At 27.5% G+C, this 23,850-nt stretch overlaps 1 protein-coding gene across 3 annotated transcripts; it reads right to left on the bottom strand.

Moving 5' to 3' along the window:
- Positions 1–1,666: 1,666 nt before the first annotated feature.
- On the bottom strand, positions 1,667–23,828 carry LOC107454163 (transcriptional repressor CTCF). 3 transcript variants are annotated; one of them, XM_016071238.3, is made up of 11 exons: positions 23,707–23,828; positions 20,362–20,536; positions 18,934–19,044; positions 15,751–15,975; positions 11,280–12,188; positions 9,816–10,082; positions 8,334–8,507; positions 7,877–8,066; positions 5,423–5,575; positions 4,005–4,147; positions 1,667–2,331 (listed from the first exon to the last, which is right to left on the bottom strand). In XM_016071238.3, exons 2-11 carry the CDS (start codon positions 20,533–20,535, stop codon positions 2,251–2,253), a joined length of 2,427 nt encoding a protein of 808 aa, XP_015926724.1. In that variant the 5' UTR covers position 20,536; positions 23,707–23,828; the 3' UTR covers positions 1,667–2,250. The 3 variants fall into 3 exon arrangements, with proteins under 3 accessions (XP_015926724.1, XP_015926726.1, XP_015926725.1); XM_016071240.3 differs by having other exon boundaries at positions 23,675–23,775; XM_016071239.4 differs by lacking the exon at positions 23,707–23,828 and adding an exon at positions 23,232–23,549.
- Positions 23,829–23,850: the final 22 nt, after the last annotated feature.

The following is a 23,850-nucleotide window of genomic DNA, read 5'->3' on the forward strand; positions in this document are numbered from 1 at the left end:
CAATTCATACTATTAGTGATAAAGGTAATGCAAAAAGAAAGATAATCTTTACCATATTTTTCAGTTTGCAGTACTACCAATATTTTGAGGGTTTGAAACAAATAAATATTATACTTATCCAGGTAAAGTAGGTACATTATTATCCTTAATGAAAAAAAATATTAAATGTGAACTTTTCGAACCATTAAGATTGCAATTTAGTGTATTAGGATAGCAACTAACTATGTAAACTAACTTAGTGATCTTGAAATCAAAAATTATTAAGGGTAATCTTTTTATTGTACTTTTCATAAATTATTGAACATCAGAAGGGTACTTATAAAATATTAATTTACCAATAAATAGAAGAGTGGCTACTGACCAAATCATTTTTAATGACATAGCAGAAGCAAACATAGCATCTTGAAGTGAAATAATATAAAAATTTTAAAATCTCGGTTCAAGAATAATATATATTAAAAATGTGAAGAAGTAAAAGTTCTGTGTAATAAATAGTAAAATTTGCAGAGTAAAATTTCAAACCTGACCTCGCTTGAATTTCTTTTGGACTGAAGAAACATTAACTTATTCTGTTTGAATTAAAAAATTATATGAAAAAGTTTAATTATTTATTTTAATTTTTAAGGTCTCATCAATTTTATTTAAGGAATTCCGTTTTTAATTCCAATTATTTCCCACTTATTCAGAAATAAAAAAATCCTCACAATAAAAAAATACCAAAATCAATAATAAAAAAACTAATTCATAAAATAATAATTAAAAAAAGATATCAGGTTATTTTCTGTTGGCAAGACTAAAAATTTAATGAACAATTATTTCTCAGAAAACGACTTTTGTTTAAAGAAACTTGTTGATAAAGATAGAAAACTAGCAAAAAAATGGTTACTGGACGAGCAGTGTGTTAGTTAAAACCAAAGAGAAAAGCTTTACATATGAAAAAACTTTAGTTAAATTCACTTTAATNTGTGATGGCATGTCTTCGGATCATCCTCAGGGATGTTTCCCACACAGTCGCCAATAGCCCATTGTGCAGCTCTAGTGTGACGTAAATGAACAACAACAACAAAAAATTATATGAGGTTATTTTCTGTTGGCCAGACTAAAAATTTAATGAATAATTATTTCTCAGAAAACGATTTTTGTTTAAAGAAATTTGTTGCTGATAAAGATATAAAACTAGCAAAAAAATTGTCACTGGATGAGCAATGTGTTGCTATGTTAGTTAAAACCAAAAAGAAAAGCTTTACATATGAAAAAACCTTAGTTAAATTCACTTTAATTCAAATGAAACAGGGAATTCAGCAGAATCTATCAAAATTAGCATTGCAAGGTTTTCAAAAAAGTAAGTCATTATGAGTATGATATTAATAACTGACTTTATTCAAAATTTTTTATTCAAAAAAGATTTTTCTTTTTTTAAATAGAGTTCAGAATGACAGATCTCTTATACATTTGCATTAGCACTAATTAGTGTTATTTTAATTAGAATATTTTGAAATCACGTGGTAAAAAAATATATATACGAGAAAAAAAAGTTTAAAGCCCTGCATATGATGTATATTAAAATTAACAGGGAGACAAAGTGTATATTTCAAACAGGGTGGAAAGGTGTACAAAATAAACAATTATTTTATTCAGAATGCGAAAAATAAATAAATAAATAATAAACGTTTTTAACAAAAATTTTATTATTAAATATAACATGCTATTCTCAGTCCTGTGTAAAAACAAGTCATGATAAATGAACAACATTTATATTTAATCAACAACAAACAAATGTACAAAAATTTAATAACTATATTACAAATAAACCAATAAAAAGTATCATTTGAAAATAATTATAATTTGAAAATAATTATAATTCCCAAGCATATGATTCATAAAATGCAAACTTAGATAATTAATAACGATTTCAGCAAAAATGAATGAAACATCAATTGTATTAAACTCATTAATGATTCATTTAATCAATTACATTTTTGATGATATTGCTTTCAATCTGCCAGCATCTCGAGTAAGTATTTATAAAGCTCTAGATGAAAAAGACACTTTTGAAGTATCAATTCAAATGTTAAAAGTATTGTTACTGCAAAAATATCACTTGGCTTTCAATACAAAGTTAATATACAGTTCAGTGATTGAAATAGAACACAAACGATAATTTCATATAAGATCTGCACATAAGGAATATGTTCTCATATTCAAATTGTTAATCACAGATTAATTTTTAAAATTAATTTAATCACATGGTCAAGATATATCGGGATCAATGTTGGATTCAAATGTCTCATATACAGGGCTGGTAGAAACAACTAATAAGTCATCATGTTCCTAAAAACAAAATTTTTAAAAGATTAGAAAAGTATTCTTCTTATAACATGTTAAGCAAAAATGAATATATTAATAATAAAAACATACAATTGAGACAAATGATAAAAGTTAACACAACTATGCATATAAATGAAATTTCAAATCATGTATGCTCTTAAATATCAACTGAAGTTATGGACATCATAAAATTAAATATGTGTTTTATTTATAAAAAAAGAAGTTTTCAATTCTCTCAAATTTAAAATGGAAATTAGCTTTATAACTTCTGACCAAAAAAAAGTGGATTTTAGGTGACATTTACTAATTAGAGGTGGAAACGTATAAAAGCTTTGTTTAGCAAATAAACGAGTACTTTTGTGTTTTAAATTTGACATACAGGGAATATCTAAGGTATGTAGCATTCTTGGCTTTTAATATTCAGAAATGAGTTCAAATTTGATAATAAACAGTCATAGAGCAGCAAATGTGAAGTTTGAAAAATCTCAAATTAAAAAAGACAATATTTTAACAATACAGGCACTTACCTTCAGTTAAAGTAATAAAAATATAATTTAGAAAAAAAATTACGACAATATATATATATATACCATTTTCAAACTAGTGCCCCCCCCCCCTCCAAAAAAAATCACATTTTTCAGCTTTGGTCATCCAACATGCTGTCGAGGAACTAATTTTCAAATGAGATTTTTTAACAGGATGGCTCAAGAATAAAAAATTCTTTTCTTAGTGGTAGGACAATCCTGCATTCTAAAAATTAACATCTTTACCAATGGAGTATAATGTTTCATTTAAGATTATCGAGAAAAAATGCCTTCTAATGAAAAATTTCTTATAAAATAGAAATTCAAATGAAGCATTAGAGAAAAAATAACAAATAATTATGAAAAAAATTACTTTTTTAAGCTTTATTTATATTTATTTGTATTTAAATCTACTTAACAAAAAAAGAAACCAAATATGTTCCTTAGTCACTCTTTTTACTGACAAATTAACAATTATAATTTATCTATGCTTCCCAATCTTTCATGCCCACTTTTAGGACCAAGTCTCCAGCTCCATAGGACAGGGTCGCCACTGAAATAGAAAAATAAAATTTCCAGATTTTCCAGATATATTTTTAAAAATTTCCAATCCATCGCAGTATGAACTAATAGTGCTATAGTCAAAATATACAGTAAACCACAAAAAATTAATATATGTATTAATCTATATCAATCAAATTCTATCTATCTGATAGATAAATAGATAGAGGGAGAGATCTTTAAGTTAGTTTAATGGCCTGGTGATCAAATTTAATTTTAATCAATTGTTAAAAAATAAATTTTACAATTAATTTAGATATTTTGGAAAATCCTTTCCTTATTTAAGAAAAATCCAGAGAAATTGGCAAGTCTGCTAAAGATCTTTTCTTGAGAGAATAAATTACATCGACGTTTAATCGACAATTAAAAAACTTTTGTGGCATATTTTTTGCTTTTATTTTTTGTTAAAAACATAAGATCAAAGTGCTGTGAAAAATATATTAACAAAATACTATAGTGTTTACATAAGATTCAAACACAATCTAAGAGATAAAAAAAATGTACAACTATTTAACTGGCATTGAATTAGAACTATTCATAGTTAACCAGAGTGATAAAAATAATAAATTATGATATTACATATTTCCTTACATTAAATCCAAAGCAATTTTCAAAATCTTTCTGATATTGGTCTTCCTTATTCGGTTGCATCTCTTTTCCTGGAACAGACTTATCATCTAGAAGAGATGATAGTGAAAGATTCTGAAGTTCAGAAACAGATTTGTCAGCAGAAACTGGAAAGTAGCCAAGTAAGAACAAAATCAACAATCAAACAATAACAATGCATTTAGTTTACCAAACAGTCTTTGTTTATTATTTTTCCTAATGAAAACACCAAACATTGCCATCCAATAAGCAAAATTGAAACTTCAAAGAATTAATACAATTCAAAATTTTGTCAAACATTAAATTTGCTAAAATGGTTCAACATGACACTAACTACCATACCACAGAATCGAGGTTGTAAACAGATTATCATTATATTTAAAGAGTACATTTTAAAGCTGAATTTTCAAATTTATTAAAATTTTATCAAACATAAATTGTACATAAATAAGCTAATTAATATTTTTTGATAATTTAAAGTACTTTAAAATTTATGATGTTATTCAAAACAATCGCTGACAAATTTATATGCTGTAAGTTTCAAATTGCAATTTACTGATGACTGTCAACTTTCTTATTATTAAACAGAAGGAAACTTGTAAAATTGTTCAACTAAAGAACCCTTTGACAGGCATTTTATTTTCACAAAAATTACTTTTTACTAATAACTGCACAGCAATATTTGCAATGCTAAGCATATAACTAGGCTATTGAAAAATTGAAATTATGGAGAAGAAAAAAGTACTAACAAATATATAATATACAAGAAATTAGCGCACCTCAAGAAATAAAAAAAAATTGAAAGTTACCTGAAGAGAAAACATATCTTATTTATTTATTTATGTCAACTTATGTAAAGGTTTTGAATAAGTTTTCAAATACTTATACACGTATAGTATAGACTTATATTTGGAGATAAACAGTATTTTTTTTTTAATTTATGCATAATTTAATGCTTATACAGGAACAAAATCAACTGGGAAGAATTTTGAACATACCACTAATCAACTATGTTTGAATAATACATTTCAACTATCTCTGGAAAATATGAAAATCACATACAAGCGGGGAAAAAATATTTTTATTGCATACTAATAGCAAGATTGTATCTACAGCATATTGAATGCTAAGTTATTTAACCATCCAATATTTTTTTCCCTCTGCTGATTCAGTCTACAAAACAATTTATTAATTTTATAAAATTTGTTTAGAAACACCTTACATAAATAAATAAAAAAATATTTCAAAATCAAACAAACAGTTTATGAAAGAAAAAGAGAAAGTTAATAAAAATTAAAAAAACAAAATCTTCAAATAAAAAATTTTAATTCAAATAGTGGATTGGCTTTTATTCCCCTTAAATCATTAGGTTAGATAAAACAATGAAGCCCAGCATATTTTACCTTTAAAAACAGTAGCATTTTTTCTATCATTTATTTTATTAACTTTTCTGTATGATGAATTCTTCAAAGATTTTTTAGCACTTTTCCCCTTTTGTGGCAAAATTTCATTGTCGTTGCTTTGAACACTACTTTCCAAGTCCATACTATCGTTAACTGTAAGATAATAACACATTCAATATTGCAATAAAAAGAAATAAGATAAATTATAGCAAAACTTGAGAATAAGTAATAAATAAGATTTTAAATGCAATCAACTGAAATAAAAAAAAGCTTATAATATAAAAACATGAATAAGTTTCCTAAATAAGTAAGCATCATTTATCAATTTGCTTATTAAGATACAGTGCCCACCATGTATTAAAATCAGGTTGGTTCAAAGAACACTTGATTTCATGAACCAACTGATTTTTAGATTTAAAGAAAATTAAATTATGAAAATTATTTACATTAAAAGTGTTTGCAATTAAATAATGTTAAATACCTGTAAAAAATTCAAAAACCTAAGTGAAATTTTAGTCAAGTTATAAAAAGTCAAAAAGTTGTACATAGATGTTTTCTCGATTAAATCAAAACTACCTAGACCCCTTAAAATGTCAAGAGCTTTTCAAACATATATCAATTTACTTTATGGAATGATCATCACTTAATCAATCATATGATATGAAAACAGGATCATGGATAGTGAATGATCATAGGCATTTTCTTAATTCATAAACAGATTTCATCTGGAACCTTTTACGCTCTTCCTCCATATGTTTTTAACTCTCACTTTTCCTTAAGAAGTGTAATCCAGAACTGCTTTTTTTTTGTTTGGGAGCAGAATGAAATTTGTTTTTTATATACTAAACATCTTTTAAAACTTACGATAACTGAAAATTCTAACTATTTAGAGAAGATAAAGCAGAGCTTTTCATTTTTAAAACATATACCTAACAAAAATTTGATTTTAAAAAACAGAGATTAAGATTTTCATAAAGGATGGTTTTAACATGCTTTGATAGTGTAAAGAAAATTATTCATGTAGATTTGATTTTCAAAGGGAGCAGATTTTATTAGTAGTTGTCACTGAATAATAAAAATTGGCCACTTGTATTTATAAGTCATTATTACCATCCTAATGATGCTAAGCTAGAGAAAAAAAACTGCAAACCATGTTTATAAAAGAAAATAAACTTTCATGTGCCAGACAATAAAATTTTAAAATATTTCAAAAGAAATGTGACCTCAAAAAAAATTTTAAAAAAAGGTCAAATAATAGACTTTTTAGTTTTTACAGTGTTCTCTCTAAGTGCTTTTAGAATGGTGGCCCACCCTGCCTGCCCTTTTACAGAGGTAAATGCTCCCTCCTTGCCCTCTTTTTTCAGAAAAAAAAATGCTCTTTTTTTTATTTTAAGAAAAGAAATTGCAGAAGCAGAAACCAGGAACTATTGAACACTATTTTTAGACAAAATTAATATAAAATATTATTTCTGATATTTATTTTTGAGTACTTAGAATTCAGTTTGGAAGGGATATAATTAATGTAATTTTCAAGTTCAGTACCTTTTAAAACTGAAGGTATCCTTATTTTTAAAAAAGCACCCTGCCCTTTTTTATTTTTAGAGAGATTGGTGGTTTTTAAAATGTACAAACTCTGCACACATTTTAAAATTATTTAATCTTATCAATAATTAAACTTGAAAAACATGATATGGATTGAGAATTACCTGGTAACCTATGAGTGGAAAAATCCTCACACACTGCTATAGGAGGGCTTTCTTATTGTTGGTCTAGCTGCTCTTGCACTTGGACCAGTGAAATTGTTTATATAAATTAAGGTTATGTTTTCTAGTTATATTGTCGAAAATTGCCTTCAAATAGGCCTAACAATAGCTGTTTTATTATATTTTAGTGATTTATCCTTAATATGGGCAAACTTTTTTGCAAATTACTTGCCAAAACAATTAACTAATGAAACAGTTAAATCTGCACAATTTTTTACAATTAACATAACATAAGATTAAGATAATGAACATAACATAAAATTAAAATTAAGATAAAATTAAACATAAAATTAAGATAATGAAGCTCAACATAATAACAGTTCAATGCACGCTCACGAGCAGCTAGTCTGTAATAGGGAGGAACCCTTGGAGGTGTATGATTACATTTCCGACCATGGATAGATATGCAATTATTGATCCTTATTATGTACGTTCCACCAAGTTTGTAACTGCTCTACAAAAACACTTTGTATGATGTTTCAAATTACATATATTTAGAAGAAAAAAGTTTTAAATATCAAAAAAAAGCCAGGCATAAGTTGGAAGTTTGATCTAAATCACCTAATCCAAATTTTTAAAGTGAAATTGAAAATTTAAAAAATAAAAATAATAGAAATCTATGTAATTTTATATTAGTGAACTAGTTATCCACCTGTAGTAAAAGAGCATCAAGTGAAAATAAAATAGTTACCCTCAGAATCAGAAATGTTTTCAGAAAGACCAAGTAAGTCACTAATTTCATCAGCACGCTGAATAACAGAGAACTCTTGCCTTTCGTTGCCATTAAAAAGTAGAGTTTGACCATCAAGCATTGTAATTGTTTGAGGTTCAGAAATCATACTATTTGCTCCAGGCAACTGGATAACTTCAAACACAACAACCTAAAATGCAATGGAATAAAATGATTAATCTTGTAAACAAATTCTTTAGAAACAAGCAATAACTCTTTTGAAATTTAGCGATTATTGATGGATTTAATGGGGGGAAATTTAATTATTTTAATGAAAAATAGTTTATAATTAAATTAATATTTTAGTTTAAAAAAAAAGTAATTATTATTTTTGTTCATGGCACTAAAGTTTATATCTAAAACAAAACTAATCATACACAGTGATGTCTATGCACATTAAAAAATGTTAACACTTTACTTGTTGGCTCTCTTTATCATCTGCAACAGAATCATATTCATTCATTTCTTCTTCATCTTCCTCACCATCTATATCTTGTCCTGGCTTTTTAGGTTCTCCTAACCTCATGGCCAGCTCTTTATCAGTAGCTGAAGCATCTGGATCATGGATAGCAAAATGTCGTATTAAATTACCCTGAAAAGATTATTAAACAATAAGAATTAGGTACTAAAAAGTAATAGCCATTGCTCAAAAGAAAATAGTATGAAAATGAACTGAAATTCTTTAAATTAAATTACATAGGGTTCCCACTCAATTTCAGAAAAAAAAATTCTTGACTTTTCCAGGTATATTAGGTAAATTTTAATGAAAATCCATACCATATTACATTGATACCATGCATCAGAAAACTTTCATATTTTTTATTTGTAATCTCAAATATTAAATTTTGGGAGTAAAAATATATTATAGAATGAGGACGGAAACGTAGAAAAGTTTCACTAAAAGGTAGAATTTTATAAAATAATTGTAATAAATGTTCGATTTACTTATTGAATCTCAATAACTGATTGCTGTTATTGACAATTCTAAGACTGGTTTTTTTGCCAGGTATAATACAGGAATTTTCCAGGTTTTTTGTTAAAAATTGCAACTTTCCCTAACTATTCCCTGTTCTTTAGAGTTAAAATAAAAATTCTCTGACAATTTCAGGTTTTCCCTGTTCTTCCTGATAAGTGGGAACCCTGATTAGAACAAAAAATTTATCATGAAGATTTTATTTTGGAGTATTGCATTTTCATTGGACCTGAAAATGTCACAAAGAGATAAGTATCACATATATTTGAAATTATGCTAATGATTAATCAAAACGTATAATGAATAATATTTGGGGATTTTATAAAAGATAAATGAAACATTCTTAAAGCAAATAAACATAAACAGAATCTTTCAGTACACATTCATTATATTAAATTGATATATTTAAATGCTATTCATACTCAGCCAACCCATAATGATGCTAGATCGAGTTACGATAACAAGTCTCTAAATATGATTCTTCTAATTAATATGAAGTAATTTTATGATTTGTTGGTTGAACAATTGATACATTTTAGTGATTAAATGTTTTCCAGAATATCAATATAAAAAATAATAAATAAAATATGCAAGTTTTAGGAGATGCGTGGACCAATATGGCCTTCATTTGGCTATGTTTTTAGCAAAAACATTCACCATATAAATAATCAAAATGAAATAGTAGTAAGTGGAAGATATTCCTTGTGTCTAAAAGTTTTTGTGCAAACAGTGCAAGAATGGTGAATTAGTTTTCTTTAAGGTTTATTCAGTTATAATTTGAATAAAAATTAATATTTTTATGGCACTTAAAGAACATGAATATTAAAAAAGAAAAAAAAATCTTCAAATTTCAGGAAGGGCCTTAACCCACAAAGGCTATGTCTCTAGCATTCATCAACAAAAAATTAAAAATAGAAATTTTCGTACCTTGTGTCTAAAAGCTTTTGTACAAACAGTACAAACATGATTTTTTTCTTTGGGCTCAGGTCTGATATAATTTGGATCATGATAAATATTTTTATGCCGTTTTAAGAGCTGCTTCTGACGAAAGCTTTGATCGCATTCATCACAGTGAAATGGTTTCTGATCAGTGTGAATAAACATGTGTGTTTCTAAATGCCGTTGAGAAATAGAAGCATAATTGCATAAATCACACTTAAAACACTTTTCACCATCATGACTTTTAGCATGAATCTGAAAAAAAAATTACATTTTAAAAAAGTAAATTACTTTCATATACTTCGACATTTCTATTTTGAACAATACAATTCTATTTCCAGTTGTCAAATACTTTAAATAAAAACATATAATATTTAAAATTAAACAAAATGAAAAGGTAACAAATATGTTACAAATTCAAGGAAAGTATCTGAAGACTTAAATAAACAAACCTACAAACATAAACAAAAAGAAAAGGCTTTCCGTAAAAAATATTTACACACACCAGTCATCCATTTTCTGAAAACTTAAATTTAAGATCATAATTAGCAATGTTCTAAGTGTTTTTAAAAGGAAGGCCCATCCTGCCCGTCCTTTCACAAAGATAGTGGCATTAAGTGAAGACTTAAAATAAATAGCAATCTACAAATGAAAACATAAAAAAAAAAAGAATTTCCCAGAAATATATTTGTACACAAGTCATCCATTTTCTGAAAACTCAAATTCAAAATTATATGTGTTCCCCTTAAGTGATTTTAAAAGGGTGGCTCAAAGGGTGGACTCAGAAATTTGAAACAATGCTCTAAAATAACATGATCTATATTTCTGAAACATAGTTTGAGATCATATAGTTAACTATCATGAAGTTCATAGTAGAGTTGAATTAACATAATGCCGAGCTGACCCTTCCTATAAATTTGATTGATACATGGTTTTATGAATTTTAAATATCTACTACAAAAATAAATTGCCACATACATACAAAGAGAAGAATAGAAATTTTTTTAATAAGACACTATAAAATTTCTTAGATATATCAATGTCTATACAGTAAATCTACACGCTGTATAAAATCTGTATAAAAATATAAAATCTGTATAAAAATTATTTACTAAAATTTTAGTTCTAGTTTCCTTGCTTGCTTAGTTCTTCATGGTTCAATAAAAAAAAATTTTAAAAAAATAAAAACTTATTTGGTTTTATAATTATTACCAAAAAATATATAATTCTAAAAAAAGATTTAAAATTTCAATAAGAGTTTGACTTATAATAATAGCTACATTTGCCCACTGTAGTGCATGACAAATAAAAAATATAAAATGTAAGCAAATGAAAAGTCACAAAATATCTTTATAAAGATATCAACAACATAAAGGTATTACAAAACATTAATACAAAAAACTTCTAAAAAATCATTTTACAAAACACCTACATAATATTTTAAATGCCTACCTTATAACTATACCTATCTAGAAAAACTTTACCACACCTTCTACATCTGTGTGGTTTATCACTCGAGTGAAGCTTTTCCATGTGAATGCGCAAATCAGTTTTCCGTCCACAAGTAGCAGGACAATATTCACAATGAAACACAGGTTTATTTCCAGAATGTATAAGCTTATGGGCTTTCAAACTGTTTGATTGAGTAAACCTGGTTTGGCAAATATCACATTCATATGGCTTCTCACCAGTGTGAATACGCAAATGCCTCTTCAGCTTGTACGTATCCGGACTAGCATATGTGCAATGTGGGCATTGGTAAGGCCTTTCTCCCGTATGGCAACGCATATGACGCTTTAATTTGCTCAGTTCTACACTTGCATAATCACATTCAGTGCACTTATGTGGCTTTTCATGGGTATGTTTATAACGCACATGACGAACAAGCTCACCAGAAGTAGTGAAGCAAGAATCACATTCCTTGCAAGAGTGAGGACGTGTTCCAGTGTGTGTATTAACATGATTTTGAAGGGAAGCTACAGTTTTGAATCCTCTTTCACAAACACCACATTTATGTGGTCTCTCATCTGAATGACTTTTCATATGGCGTGACAATAAGTATCTTTTTGGACTTGAATAGCTACAATAAGCACAGGCGTGTTGTTGAGTAGCTAATGAAGATTTTCGTGGAGCTAAACGTATTGTACGCATTTTGACTCCTTCATTTAACTGTTCTGATAAAAATGCCTCACTTAACTGAGCAGCATCAGTCAAATTGAAAATAGGCAGGCTTCCTTCGATGACATTTTTATCAAGGCATTCACCAGTTTCTGAAACAAACAAAACGTAGCTCAATTCTCCAGGATTTGTGTCTGATGGTACGATAGTAACTGTTTGATAAGGTGCTCCATTTTCAGTATTCTATTTAGGAAGAGAAAAAATAAATGCTACACGCTATAAAAATATATATTATTCACATAAAATAACAATTTCAAAAATAGTAAATGTTATAAAAGTTTTATCAGTAAATATTTACTTCAGCAATTTTCAATAACCATCACAAGGTTCAAAAAATTCATGTCACCCATTTGCTTAAAAATAAAAGCTGGCACCTAATGCTTTTGTACACCTAAACTTGTTTTTTTAGACTTGAAAATTTTTCTAGGCGAAATAAACTTATTAACTCAGAAAACACTGGGTTTCGTCATTTGATCTGCTTGTTTTGATAAATAGCAGCCATGAAAAATGATTCAATGCAGAAATATGAAGGAAAAAAAGACTAAATGTAAGTTTTAGCAAGCGAGTGTGGATCAGACGCTGTGAAAAACAAAAAAAGGAATGGAAAATTGAAAAGAATGCAATGATTTTCTGATAGTACCTCGTGTACCCGATTTTCAGAAATAGGAAAGTTGCAATGCTCTCCTTTCCCAATGAGATTTAAAATGCTTCAAAAGCACGAAAAATCAATCGAATGTATAAAATGTATAAGTAACAAACATGCATACAAAAATACCGAAAGTACACAATTAGAAAAGCATGCGTTAAAAATTAATAATTCTGTAATATAGTATATGAAAACTCATTATATTGTATAACTAAAAATAAACTGTTTAATAGCTAAAGACCATGCAGAGCTCAGGCAAAATACCATATGTCTGATCACTTTAATTTTCAGATAATATTAAATTAAAAATATGCGTCTTTATGTAATTTCATACAGCAAAAAGTACTTTGATTCCATAATTTGATTATGCCAGCTTATTATAGAAGGCTTCTTTGCACTCTATAATATGCCTGCTGATTGGTCCTGGCTTCTGGAAATTTTGATTTTTTGCATACCTTCGCTTTGCTCATTTCTTTTCACCCTATTTATCTCCCTGTTCTTCGTACTTTGTTATTCTTACTGAACTTTTTTAAATAGATTTTATTTCCTACAATTTAAATGCTAAGAATCAAGACTTACTAACATTATGCATGACCTGCTTAATCAGGATTCTCTAATAGATGCACCACAATAAAAATTTCCGCCAGGTGCTACTGCTTAACAATCAAGCCTTTAATTTAATTCATTTTTCTATTTAATGGGCACAAGTCCTTTTAGTATATGTTTAATAAATCTACAAAATATCTTTAGAAATCTACAAAGCAATATTGTGACCAGTTAATAACCTACAAAAGTGAAACCTGAACAATTGCATAATATGAAGAAAAAATAATCAAATTTGGGAACGAAAAATTATGAGAAAAATATTTGGACCAGTAAAAGATGGCCATGTTTAGAGAATCAGATTATACCCAGAAATTGAGAAACTATATAAAGACAAAGATAAGATCATTAAGTCTAAAAGACTACAGTGGTTAGTTCACTTAATTAGAGTGAATGAGAATCAAAGTTTTAATAACGTCCATTGGGGGGAAATAACAGGAAAGAAACCTGTTGGAAGACCCAGAAAACAGCAGCTTGGGAAAGTTGAGGGAGACCTAAAAATCATGAAAGTTAAAAGTTATAAAAAGAAAGCTGAGGATCAAAACGTTTGGAGGCATGCTGTAAGGGGGGCCAAAACTTTTCATGGGTTGTAGCGCCAAGGAGTGAGTGAATACATCTTTTCTCATTTTTTTTCACCCTATTTATCTTACTTTGTTATTCTTACTTAACTATTTAAAATTTTAAATATATGTTTCATATAATTTAAATGTTAAAGATCAAGACTCACAAACATTATGCATGACCTGCTTAATCACGTTCTTCTTATAGCTACACCAAAACAAAAACTACCACCAGGTGTTACTACTTAAGAACAGAAACAACTTAGACAAGCAGTACTTGAGAGAATCTACACTATCCCAAAGGAGGCTGCTCAATTATATACGGATGGAGGCAAGGACGAAGACAATCACACCGAGAGTGGGATCTTCATCAAAACTCAAATGAGAGAAATTAAGATCCAGAAAAAGAATCCCGATCACTGTTCCGCATTCAGGAGCGAGCTTATCACCATTGATGATGGACTTGCCTCAATACTGTCTCTTTCAATTCCGAAAGAGATTTGGATCCTTACCGACAGTATAAGCGCTGTTCAGCACTTGGCTAGCTGGCACAGAGTGAGGGACAATACTAGCACGAACATCTTTTATAAACTTTTACACCTCTCCAAATATTGTCGAATTCACATACAATGGATACCCTCACATGTAGATATATCAGGCAATGAAATGGCAGATAGTCTAGCCAAGGCAGGTGCAGCTGGGGCCACTGCGCCTCCAGTATCTCTTACCTCCTCAGAGCTCTTCTCCATTGCTAAAGCCAAAAATAAATCAGCATGGCTCACTCCACCCAGTCACAATTGGTACCAGGGTACCAGACCGGGTAGCTGTTTGACAGCTGACAAAGACCGTCAGTCTCAAACCGCCATCACACGTCTCCGCTGTGGACACCTGAAATCACTGAGGTACTCTGGAGGAGAAAAGTGCTTTGCCCTCTGTACCAAGTGCTCTTCGGCCCAGGCATCCCCTGAACATCTACTGGACTGCCTCGGTCTTTTAAAACAAGACCTTATAGAAAGACCCTTACTTGTTTTAGCCTTTTTGAAGGTGAACAAACTCATGGACCTTGTCTAGCTAGGCTAGAAATGGGGATTTGAAAGAAGAGAAGAAGAACAGAAACTTTACCTTCATTGGTTATTTTTCTTTTTATTTAATGGGCACAAGTTTTTTTAGAATATGTTTTTAATTATTATATGTAATTTAATAAAGGATATCAGTAAGTGGCACACTTCTACACTTTAAGAGAGTCTGATTATTAATTCTTAAGGAAACCTGCTTGATTGAATAGATCATAATTAATTAATAGGTCTCGGTCAACATGCAGCTGAAATGACAAAATATTTTTAAAATTCTTTAATTCAATGAAAAATATTTATTATACATACTTGAATTCTTCACAAATTCAAACAAATCATTGAGGATAAATTTTTTATCTCTGTTTTTTTAAAGAGCTAAACAAAATGAATCATGTAACTTTTAAAAAATTTACACTATTTTATATAGACTATAAATAAAAAGTACACATTAATTTACTTCTTGAATATGATATTGAAAAATCTTAACAGTTTTAAAAATTTTGAATTGAAAAATATATTTAAAATTTATAAAAAAACATTTAAAAGAAATTTTATACTTTTTTCTTCAGTCATAACACCTTTCATTAATTATTAAAACAGATTTATAAATGCATAATAGATAATGTAAATAAATAAAATCAAACATTTTCTTAATATTACATTTTTTTTAAAAATACAAATGCATTTTGGAGAATAAATAGCAAAGTTAAGTCTTTTTTTCTTTTTTTTTAAATCGTCAAAAGAGTCTAGATTTTATGCTTTGGCATTATTTTCAAATATTCCTTTAAAAAAAATAACAAATGATATACTGTGAAATAAATATGAATGTGTAAAAATTTTATAAAACAATTAAATCAACATACTGATATCAAGGAATTCTTTGAAGCTTTAGCTACAGCCTGTTCAGCAAACTGAGCCACCATTTCTAAAGTATGTTTATCATCAATATGAAGTTCTTCTCCAACAGCAGATACAACACCAGAATTTTCTTTTAAAGGTTCTAAAAAGTCATCTTCAAATTTTTCAGTATTATCAATGTTTCTTGATCCCAACCTGATAATTTCAGCACCTTTTCTTCGAGGATGTTTCTAAAAGCATAAATAATTCATTAACAAATGCAATATACATACATATAATAATAAAAAGTAAATATTCCTGAAATTTCATGAAAAATTCCTTAAAACAGTTACTTATTATATAAATTTTTTCTTCCTGTCTGTTGAAAAGTAATAAATTAAGCTTAATGCACTAAAACAAAAAATTTTTAGAATTTTTTTTAATGAGTGTACAAATTAGTAGTGCTATAGTGGGATTTTGTAATAACAATAGAATATTTTTAAGTAGCTATTATAATAGAAGAACCTCAATAAAACTTAAATATTTAAATAGAATTTTCATTTACAATCAATCGGATATTTTTTTCTAAATTCCATTTATCAGAAAGAAGAAAAAAACAATGTTGATGTAACAAAATAAAAAATCTATGACTTAAAAGCTATTTTATATTTTATCTTAAATGAGCAGATTTTAAGAGAATTCAATTGGATTTAAATTAGCAATAGAAAAAAATCATAATTGTTTCATAAAAAATATGAAGAAAAAAAATAGAAATTAGAAAATATTCAACACAAACATGATTAGAAAAGAGGTGTCTTTTATCCAATCATATTTCAGCCCACATTTTCAAAATATATGCACAAAAATTAATGTAAATTGAATAACAATATAATTAAGAATTGTATCAAACTGAAAGATAAATTATTAGGACCTGGGTAATTGAAAGAGACAATTAAATTGTAAATACTAAATATCACAGAGGTTGGATAGGAAAAAAAATGGAACTAAAATTAGAAAATGTATTTTGCAAACAGTCATAAAGGGCAACTACTTCTAAGGATATACAATAAAGATGTTTATAGCACTACTAAGCACTTTCTGTACTTCTGCAAATATTTATCGAAATAAACATAAGCTGACATTAACATGATGCAGGTAAGCTTCTATAATATTAAAATGTCCATGATACCGAAAACATATTCAGTCAATAAAGTAAAATTAAATCTACACTAGTTCAGCTAATTTTATTAAATTAATATTTTCACTTTATTGTTAATTAATAAAGAAAGAAATAGTTTCTAAGAATGAAGAACGTAATTGTATACTTCATGTCAACTAGGCAGTGCAGTAAAAACCAGTTTTGTAATGTTAATTCAAGGAATTTGATTTTTACCAATTCTGATCAGTGGCATGCAGAGAAAGGGCTAAAGGGGCAACAGTTTAAGGCATCTAGTTCAAAATAGGGCATCTAATCGATGACTAGATGTCACTAAATCTTTAAATTTATAGGTATTACTTTTTGTGATATTAATTTATTTTCATAATGGCCAATATAAAAGAAAATAATATAATTCCAAGAAAAAAAAATTTTAAAAAATTATAACACCAAAAAGATAGAAACACCTATAAAATATAATTATTTTTTACATGCATGAAAAAAAAATTATTTTTATCTGTAACAATTATATATTTTTCCCAACAACAAAAATTACATCTTACATTTAGATAAAAAGGTAATTAAAATAGGAGTTTATATTTTCTTAAATATTTTTTCTGGAATCTTTTCATGATCCTAAATGCAAAAAATTAGAAGTTTCCGGCACAATTTTTTCTGCATGCTGTCACTACTTAAAAACAACCTATTTGTAGAGAATAACCTCAACTTTTTACATTAAAACGGTAGTTCTTTTAATACTTTACATAATAGAGAATATTAAAACCAAATTTTATAATTACGTAAAGAACTGTTAAAATATAATTTAATTTTAATAATAAAATTAAATTAACAAATCACATACGAAACATAATACAATACCTTACAAATAACAGATTGAACTCACTATTGCAAATAACATACTAATTATAATAATCAAATATCGTTGAGCATGAATATTCAAATTGACTATTAAAATTCAATATGAAACTAAAATAAATAATATGAAAATATTTCTTATATTTAAGTTTCTTTCATTGTTAGTTAGTGCCATTGTGTTATGTTGTTAGTTAAGTTGGAAACTAAGTTTTTTTTAGCTTTTTAGGCTATTCCCAGAGTATTGAAAAAAATAGATTTTATCCAACACAGATTAAAATACAAAAGAACATCAAAAAGCACTCTTAGTGTGGTACCTTAAAATTTTGAAATGACCTCTAATTTATAATTTGTATCTATAGTTTTTTTTTTTTTTTCCTTCTTTTTTAAATTACAGTGCAATGTTTCTTAATATATAATTACAAATGTAAATATAGGTATATACACTATAAATAAAACAAATATTTATTTATTTTTAGCAAAGATCTGTTACAAGTTCATATAAGGGATACCAAAGTATATGCAATGTACCTCGGCCAATTTAAACAAGTTATAATATGCAACACTAGAGCTCGAATATGCCATCTAGCACTTAGTACATTAAGCTTTCAAGAGTTGGTTTCTTCCATCAATCATTGTCTAACAAAATGTGAAAATTCACCCACTAAAAAACAGCTTATCTAACTTGACAGCTTGCACAAGGAGAAATGGACAAATGATGAACTTTTTTTACCTCTTCACATTGACGACTGTAGTCTGTTCTAGTCATAGATTGCCCAGTAATGAGATTTTTATGAATAGGGTGGAAATAACTCCAAATCTTGTTTTAAATTATAAAATAAAGAATAAATTTTTAAATCTTTATGTTACACACAAAAAAATTCTAATGCATAATGAAATTTAAAATTTAAATAAAATTAATGATTTTGAGAGCAAATCTATAATGAAACTGAATGCAATGCTAATTATTAAATATGCAATTAATTCATTTCAGAGTGAGATATGAATACGTCTGGGGCCGAATATCATGCAAATTTTAACTATATAAGTAGACAACATAGCTACAGGCTTATTTTTACAAAAAGGAAGGCACATTTATATGGATGAAAGAGCAGGCAGGACAGGCCAACCTTCTAAAAACACTTAGGGAGAACACTATTTATTTACATCACATACTTACATCAAATAATTTTTCTTCATCCTCACTATCATCTTTAAAACGTGGATAAGTGTGTTCAAATAATTCCCCATCATCTTCTGGTTCCTCTTTTATTTCTATATCTCCATTTAACTATTAAAAAAATAATCTTACATCAGTCATAGTCAAGTGCATTTGGTTATACAATATTAAAGGACAGGTGTGTTGTGAGTAAATAAAAACAAGACAGGAAGAAAAATTATTTTGATGTTTCTGAATATAATAAGTTGCAAACATTTTAAATTTTAAATGCATTCTTCACAGCTATTAAAAATTAGAAAAAAATTATGATCATATCAATTTTTTGTCTAATTTTGAACCAATTTCTTCTCATGTTATTAAATGAAAAAGTCAAGCCTAGAAATGAGATTAGCATGTAGTTTTGCTAAAATCATAATGCTTTAAATGAAGGTCATGGTTGTGCTTTAACTAAATTTTGCAAATTAATTTAAATTAACATTTTCAGAGCAAAATATATTTTCTTTAATACATTACAAAAAATTAAAAAAATTAAAATATGAAACAAGGACTACAGTTTTTAATTTTGCAAAAAAAAATACAACAAAAATGTTTTCACAGTTATTTTGCATAAAGAAAGAATATTTTTTTAAACATTTTTTTTCCTAATTTCCTTAAGTTAAGTCAATTATAAAAAAAAAGTTTTATCCTAATTATTATGGTTGTCAAAAAAACTACTTTTAGAGAGTAATTTTTTTTTAAAAAAAAGTTTATTTTAATTAGCTTTATCAGCATTTATTCTAATTGGTATCTATTAAATATAACCAACTATACAATTTTAAATAATCAGCTAACGATTTCTAAAAATTAAAGAAGTAAACAAAAACGAATTACGTGTTACTGTATATTTGGCTTAGGCTTATTCTTTCTCATCTAAAACATTTAAATTCTCTATGGAAAACTGCATATAGATAATGTATATAGATTGAAATATTTATTATTCGTTATGTACTAAATATTAGCTAATTATTATGTTCTTAAATTTTGTATATATTTAAATTTTAATGACATAGAGCCCCACCTTACTTATTAGCCCTAGGCCTTGTGACACCCTAATCCAACCCTAACAATTTATAAACCAATTTTTTTAATATATATTTTGCTGAATGGTCTATCGATCTTTAGCAGCAACATGATAAAAAATTTGAATATTAAATTTAACATTACGGATTATATTAAATGTAATTTTTTTTTTTTTTAAATCTTCTTATCCATTTTTCAAATGGTTATAGTGAATGGAAATTTGAAGAAAATAATCTTATCCTATTTGAATTAATATTCAGCTAGAACAAAATGTTGAACAAGCATTATCAAAGTTCTGTTATTTTAAAATCAGTCAATAAAGAAAAGCTTCTCAGTCATAATAGTTAAACTAATTTTGATATTAAATACCTCATTTGGTGACATGTATCCATATAATCCTCCTGTTACACAATCTTCATCTGATTCTTGATCAATTAGTGATTCATTCTCTTCAATGTCATCACCCTCTATTTCTTTTTGAAATGTAGCTAAATAATTTCTGATGTTAGTACCATCTTCAGGCTCAGAATTTAATACATCCATTCTATAAAAATAAGTGCATATTTATTAAAACAAGCTTACATTACCTAAGTAAAGACTACAAATCAACAAATATTAAAAATCTCAATTTTTTCTAGTACAACTATAAGTGATAAATATATGCAAATAAAAGCTATTAGATGTCTTTCTTATACAGTAAAACCTCGGTACAACAATATTTTGGGAACCAAATAAATATATTGATGTAGAGGGATATATTGTTATATCGAGGGCCTACTTTGGGGACACAATAAGATTTTTTTTAACCGATTATCCGGAACGCTCGGCACCGTCACTATTCCGGATAACTGATTTTTCCAGTTTTCTGAATCGCTACAGAAAGCCGTTTTTTTATTGTTAAACCCAACTAAAAAAAAAAATTGGAAATAACATTAAAAGTAAGAAAAAACAATGAAGTAATGCACTAATGATTATTTGCAAAATGATGGTAAGGATCTTTAAAAAAAGAAAGAAAAATCGTAAAATCTTATAAGGAAAAAAAAATTTTTTTTTAAGAATGACGAGAAAATTTATCGAATTTCGTTCCGGTTTTTTGGTTTTCCGGTTTTCTGATTTCTGGATAACGGGTTCTGTACTACATTAACTATAAATGTATTTATATATTATGCAAAAAAAACAATTTGTAGAGTGTTAGTTATGGTTAAATATTGAAAACAATTTAAATATATTCAGCCAATAAGATCCTAAACATACCTGAAAACTGTTTTTATTGAAAGCAATCTGATACTTTTGTTTGTTTATTCATTTTTTTGACTGTCAAGTCAACTAAGTATGCATTGAGTCCAAAGCACGAAAATGATTTTCGTTTGTGAACCCACCCTCTACAGAAAAAATTCTTTTACAAGTGTTAACGTGATGCTTGTGGTCATTTGTGACTTATGATCAGCTTTTAACATGAAGGAAATGAAATAAATCAGATAAAAATACATCTGTAACTAGATAAGGGAGGCAATTCTAAGATTGGAAGCCTCTTGGGGTGGTCAGCAGTGAGTCTCTTGGCAGAAAAAATGGCAAAAGATGATAAAATAAGATTTTTTACATCATTTGAAAACCAATAATAAATTAAGAAAATGAGGTTCAAACTTGGATAAAAATCGTTTTTCAGGTGTTTATTGCATCAAGGAATACCGTAATATTGAGAGGAGCATGACATTAATTCATATGCAAGTTCATCAGAACCACAAAACATTATCGTAATAAAGGGAGTTATTGTTGTATTGGATATCGTAGCAGTGAGAGTTCAAGTACTTTGTAGTTAGTCTCAATGAATTTATAGAAGAAAGTGATTTCTTTTATTTATCAATATTATGAAAATGTCTATTTAAAAAAGTTTAAAAATTAGTAAAATGTTATTAAGTTTATGTTTTTATGTACAGTCATGTACTTATCATTATTTCTTCTTGTATACAATTTGTAAAATCTTTAACAAATATAGTGCAAGAAGATAAAAACTGTAAATAAATTTGGACAAACTTGCAGCAAGTGACAAAGTTGCTGCAAGTGACAAACTTTTAACTACATAGTCACAGAATTTCACACATTAATATGAAACAGTTAATTCATCCTAGAAAAATCTAATAGAAATTTCTATCTTTATAATATTACCTTCGAATTGTTAATATTTTTACTACATAATTTTGTCAGAAAAAGTTTTATAAAATAAGGTTTTATTTTGAAAAACAAATAATCTTTTTTTTTTAATAAGTGTCACATTTATTTTACACTATGGTAATTTATATTTGTAGAGAGATAAAAAAAAAAAAAACAAGATAAAACTAATAGACCATAAATTAATGAAATAAGCACTAACAAGGGGATATTTCCGTATCGTGATCTGTCTCGCCAACTACAATCGCCAAGATGCCAAATAGATTTTAAACTTGCAAATTTTTTTAAAAAAACATGTAGATGTTTGCCAAAGGGTGGCTACGAGTTAAACATTTCGAGTTGGTCCCTTTCCATGATTTTTTTTTAGTTTCTCGCACACCACTGCCCGGAAGTTTCCAAGACTTGGCGGTTATTCTGCCACAGATCACGATACGGAAATCTCCCCACTAACAATGTAGATGGTTAATTATAAAGCAAAAAGTATTTTTTATTATTATTTCATTAATTCAGATAAAACTGTTTATGTCAAAGGGAAATTTCTTAATTGGTAACTGTTCGCACAACTACAGTCGCCAAGCAACCAAAGGGATTTCAGACTTGCAAAAAAATTTTCAAAAATAAGTAAATTAGTAGAGCTTATATTTTATACCCTTCAGTAGAGCAAGTTATACCCTTCAAGTTAGTCCCTTTTTGTGATGTATTTTTTAGTTTTTTGCTAACCACTGCCAGGAAAAAGTCAAAATTTACCAATTATTTTAGTATACAAATCAGTATAGTAATCTTTCCATGATAAATACAAATTATAAACTTCAATGTAATTATCAAAATTTATGATGAACACATTCATAATTTTGCTAAAAGTTGTCACAATATGTTTCCCTCCAAATTACACAATCAAAATAAAATTATTTTAAATTTTTATTTAGTAAAGTACTGTAATATATCCAGCTCTTTTTGTTTCAGTTATCAAGTACAATATAAGGCTACAAAAAAGACAATAATAAAAAAAAAATTAGGCAAATTTCTTGGCTGTAATATAATAATGCTGTTAAAACAATTTAAATTCATACTTTATCTTTTCATTTTATACTGAAAGCGTAGAAAAATGTCTCTATGCTGTGTAAATTGTTGCCCTAAAGAATAAGTGAACTCGTTAGGTTAAACAGCGTGATTTTAAAATGTTGAACATCACTTTCATTAGTAGGATTTTATTTGATCTCGCGTGATGCTATTAAGTTAGATTTAAGTTTTATGCAAAAAGTGAATTTTCAAAATATTAATATTTTATAGATGATCGTGTATCAATATGTAAACAAATTTTGTCCTTTCTGAGTGTTTGTAAATATTGGGTTTTTAAATTTATTGATTACAGAGTGCTCTAGCGCTGAAACATTGAATTACATGTTAACTTCTAATAGCGCCATCTCCAATCTGAAAAGCGCCATCTAGTATTACATAAAAATTGCCAATAACCATTACATTTAATAATTATTTTAAAATTAAGTATAATTACATGAAAACAACGTTGAAGTTATAAATTCTTACATAAAACCAATGCAAAATCCAAAAATGAGCTTAGTCAAGTGACAACGACAACTTCTCCATTACAGTTAAAATTTAACAGTTAAAAATTAATAATTGATTTTCTTAATTATTTTGTCACCAATAAAATCCAGTAAACAACATTAA

Source organism: Parasteatoda tepidariorum, chromosome 1 (assembly GCF_043381705.1).
Source record: "Parasteatoda tepidariorum isolate YZ-2023 chromosome 1, CAS_Ptep_4.0, whole genome shotgun sequence".
NCBI classification, from domain to species: domain Eukaryota; kingdom Metazoa; phylum Arthropoda; class Arachnida; order Araneae; family Theridiidae; genus Parasteatoda; species Parasteatoda tepidariorum.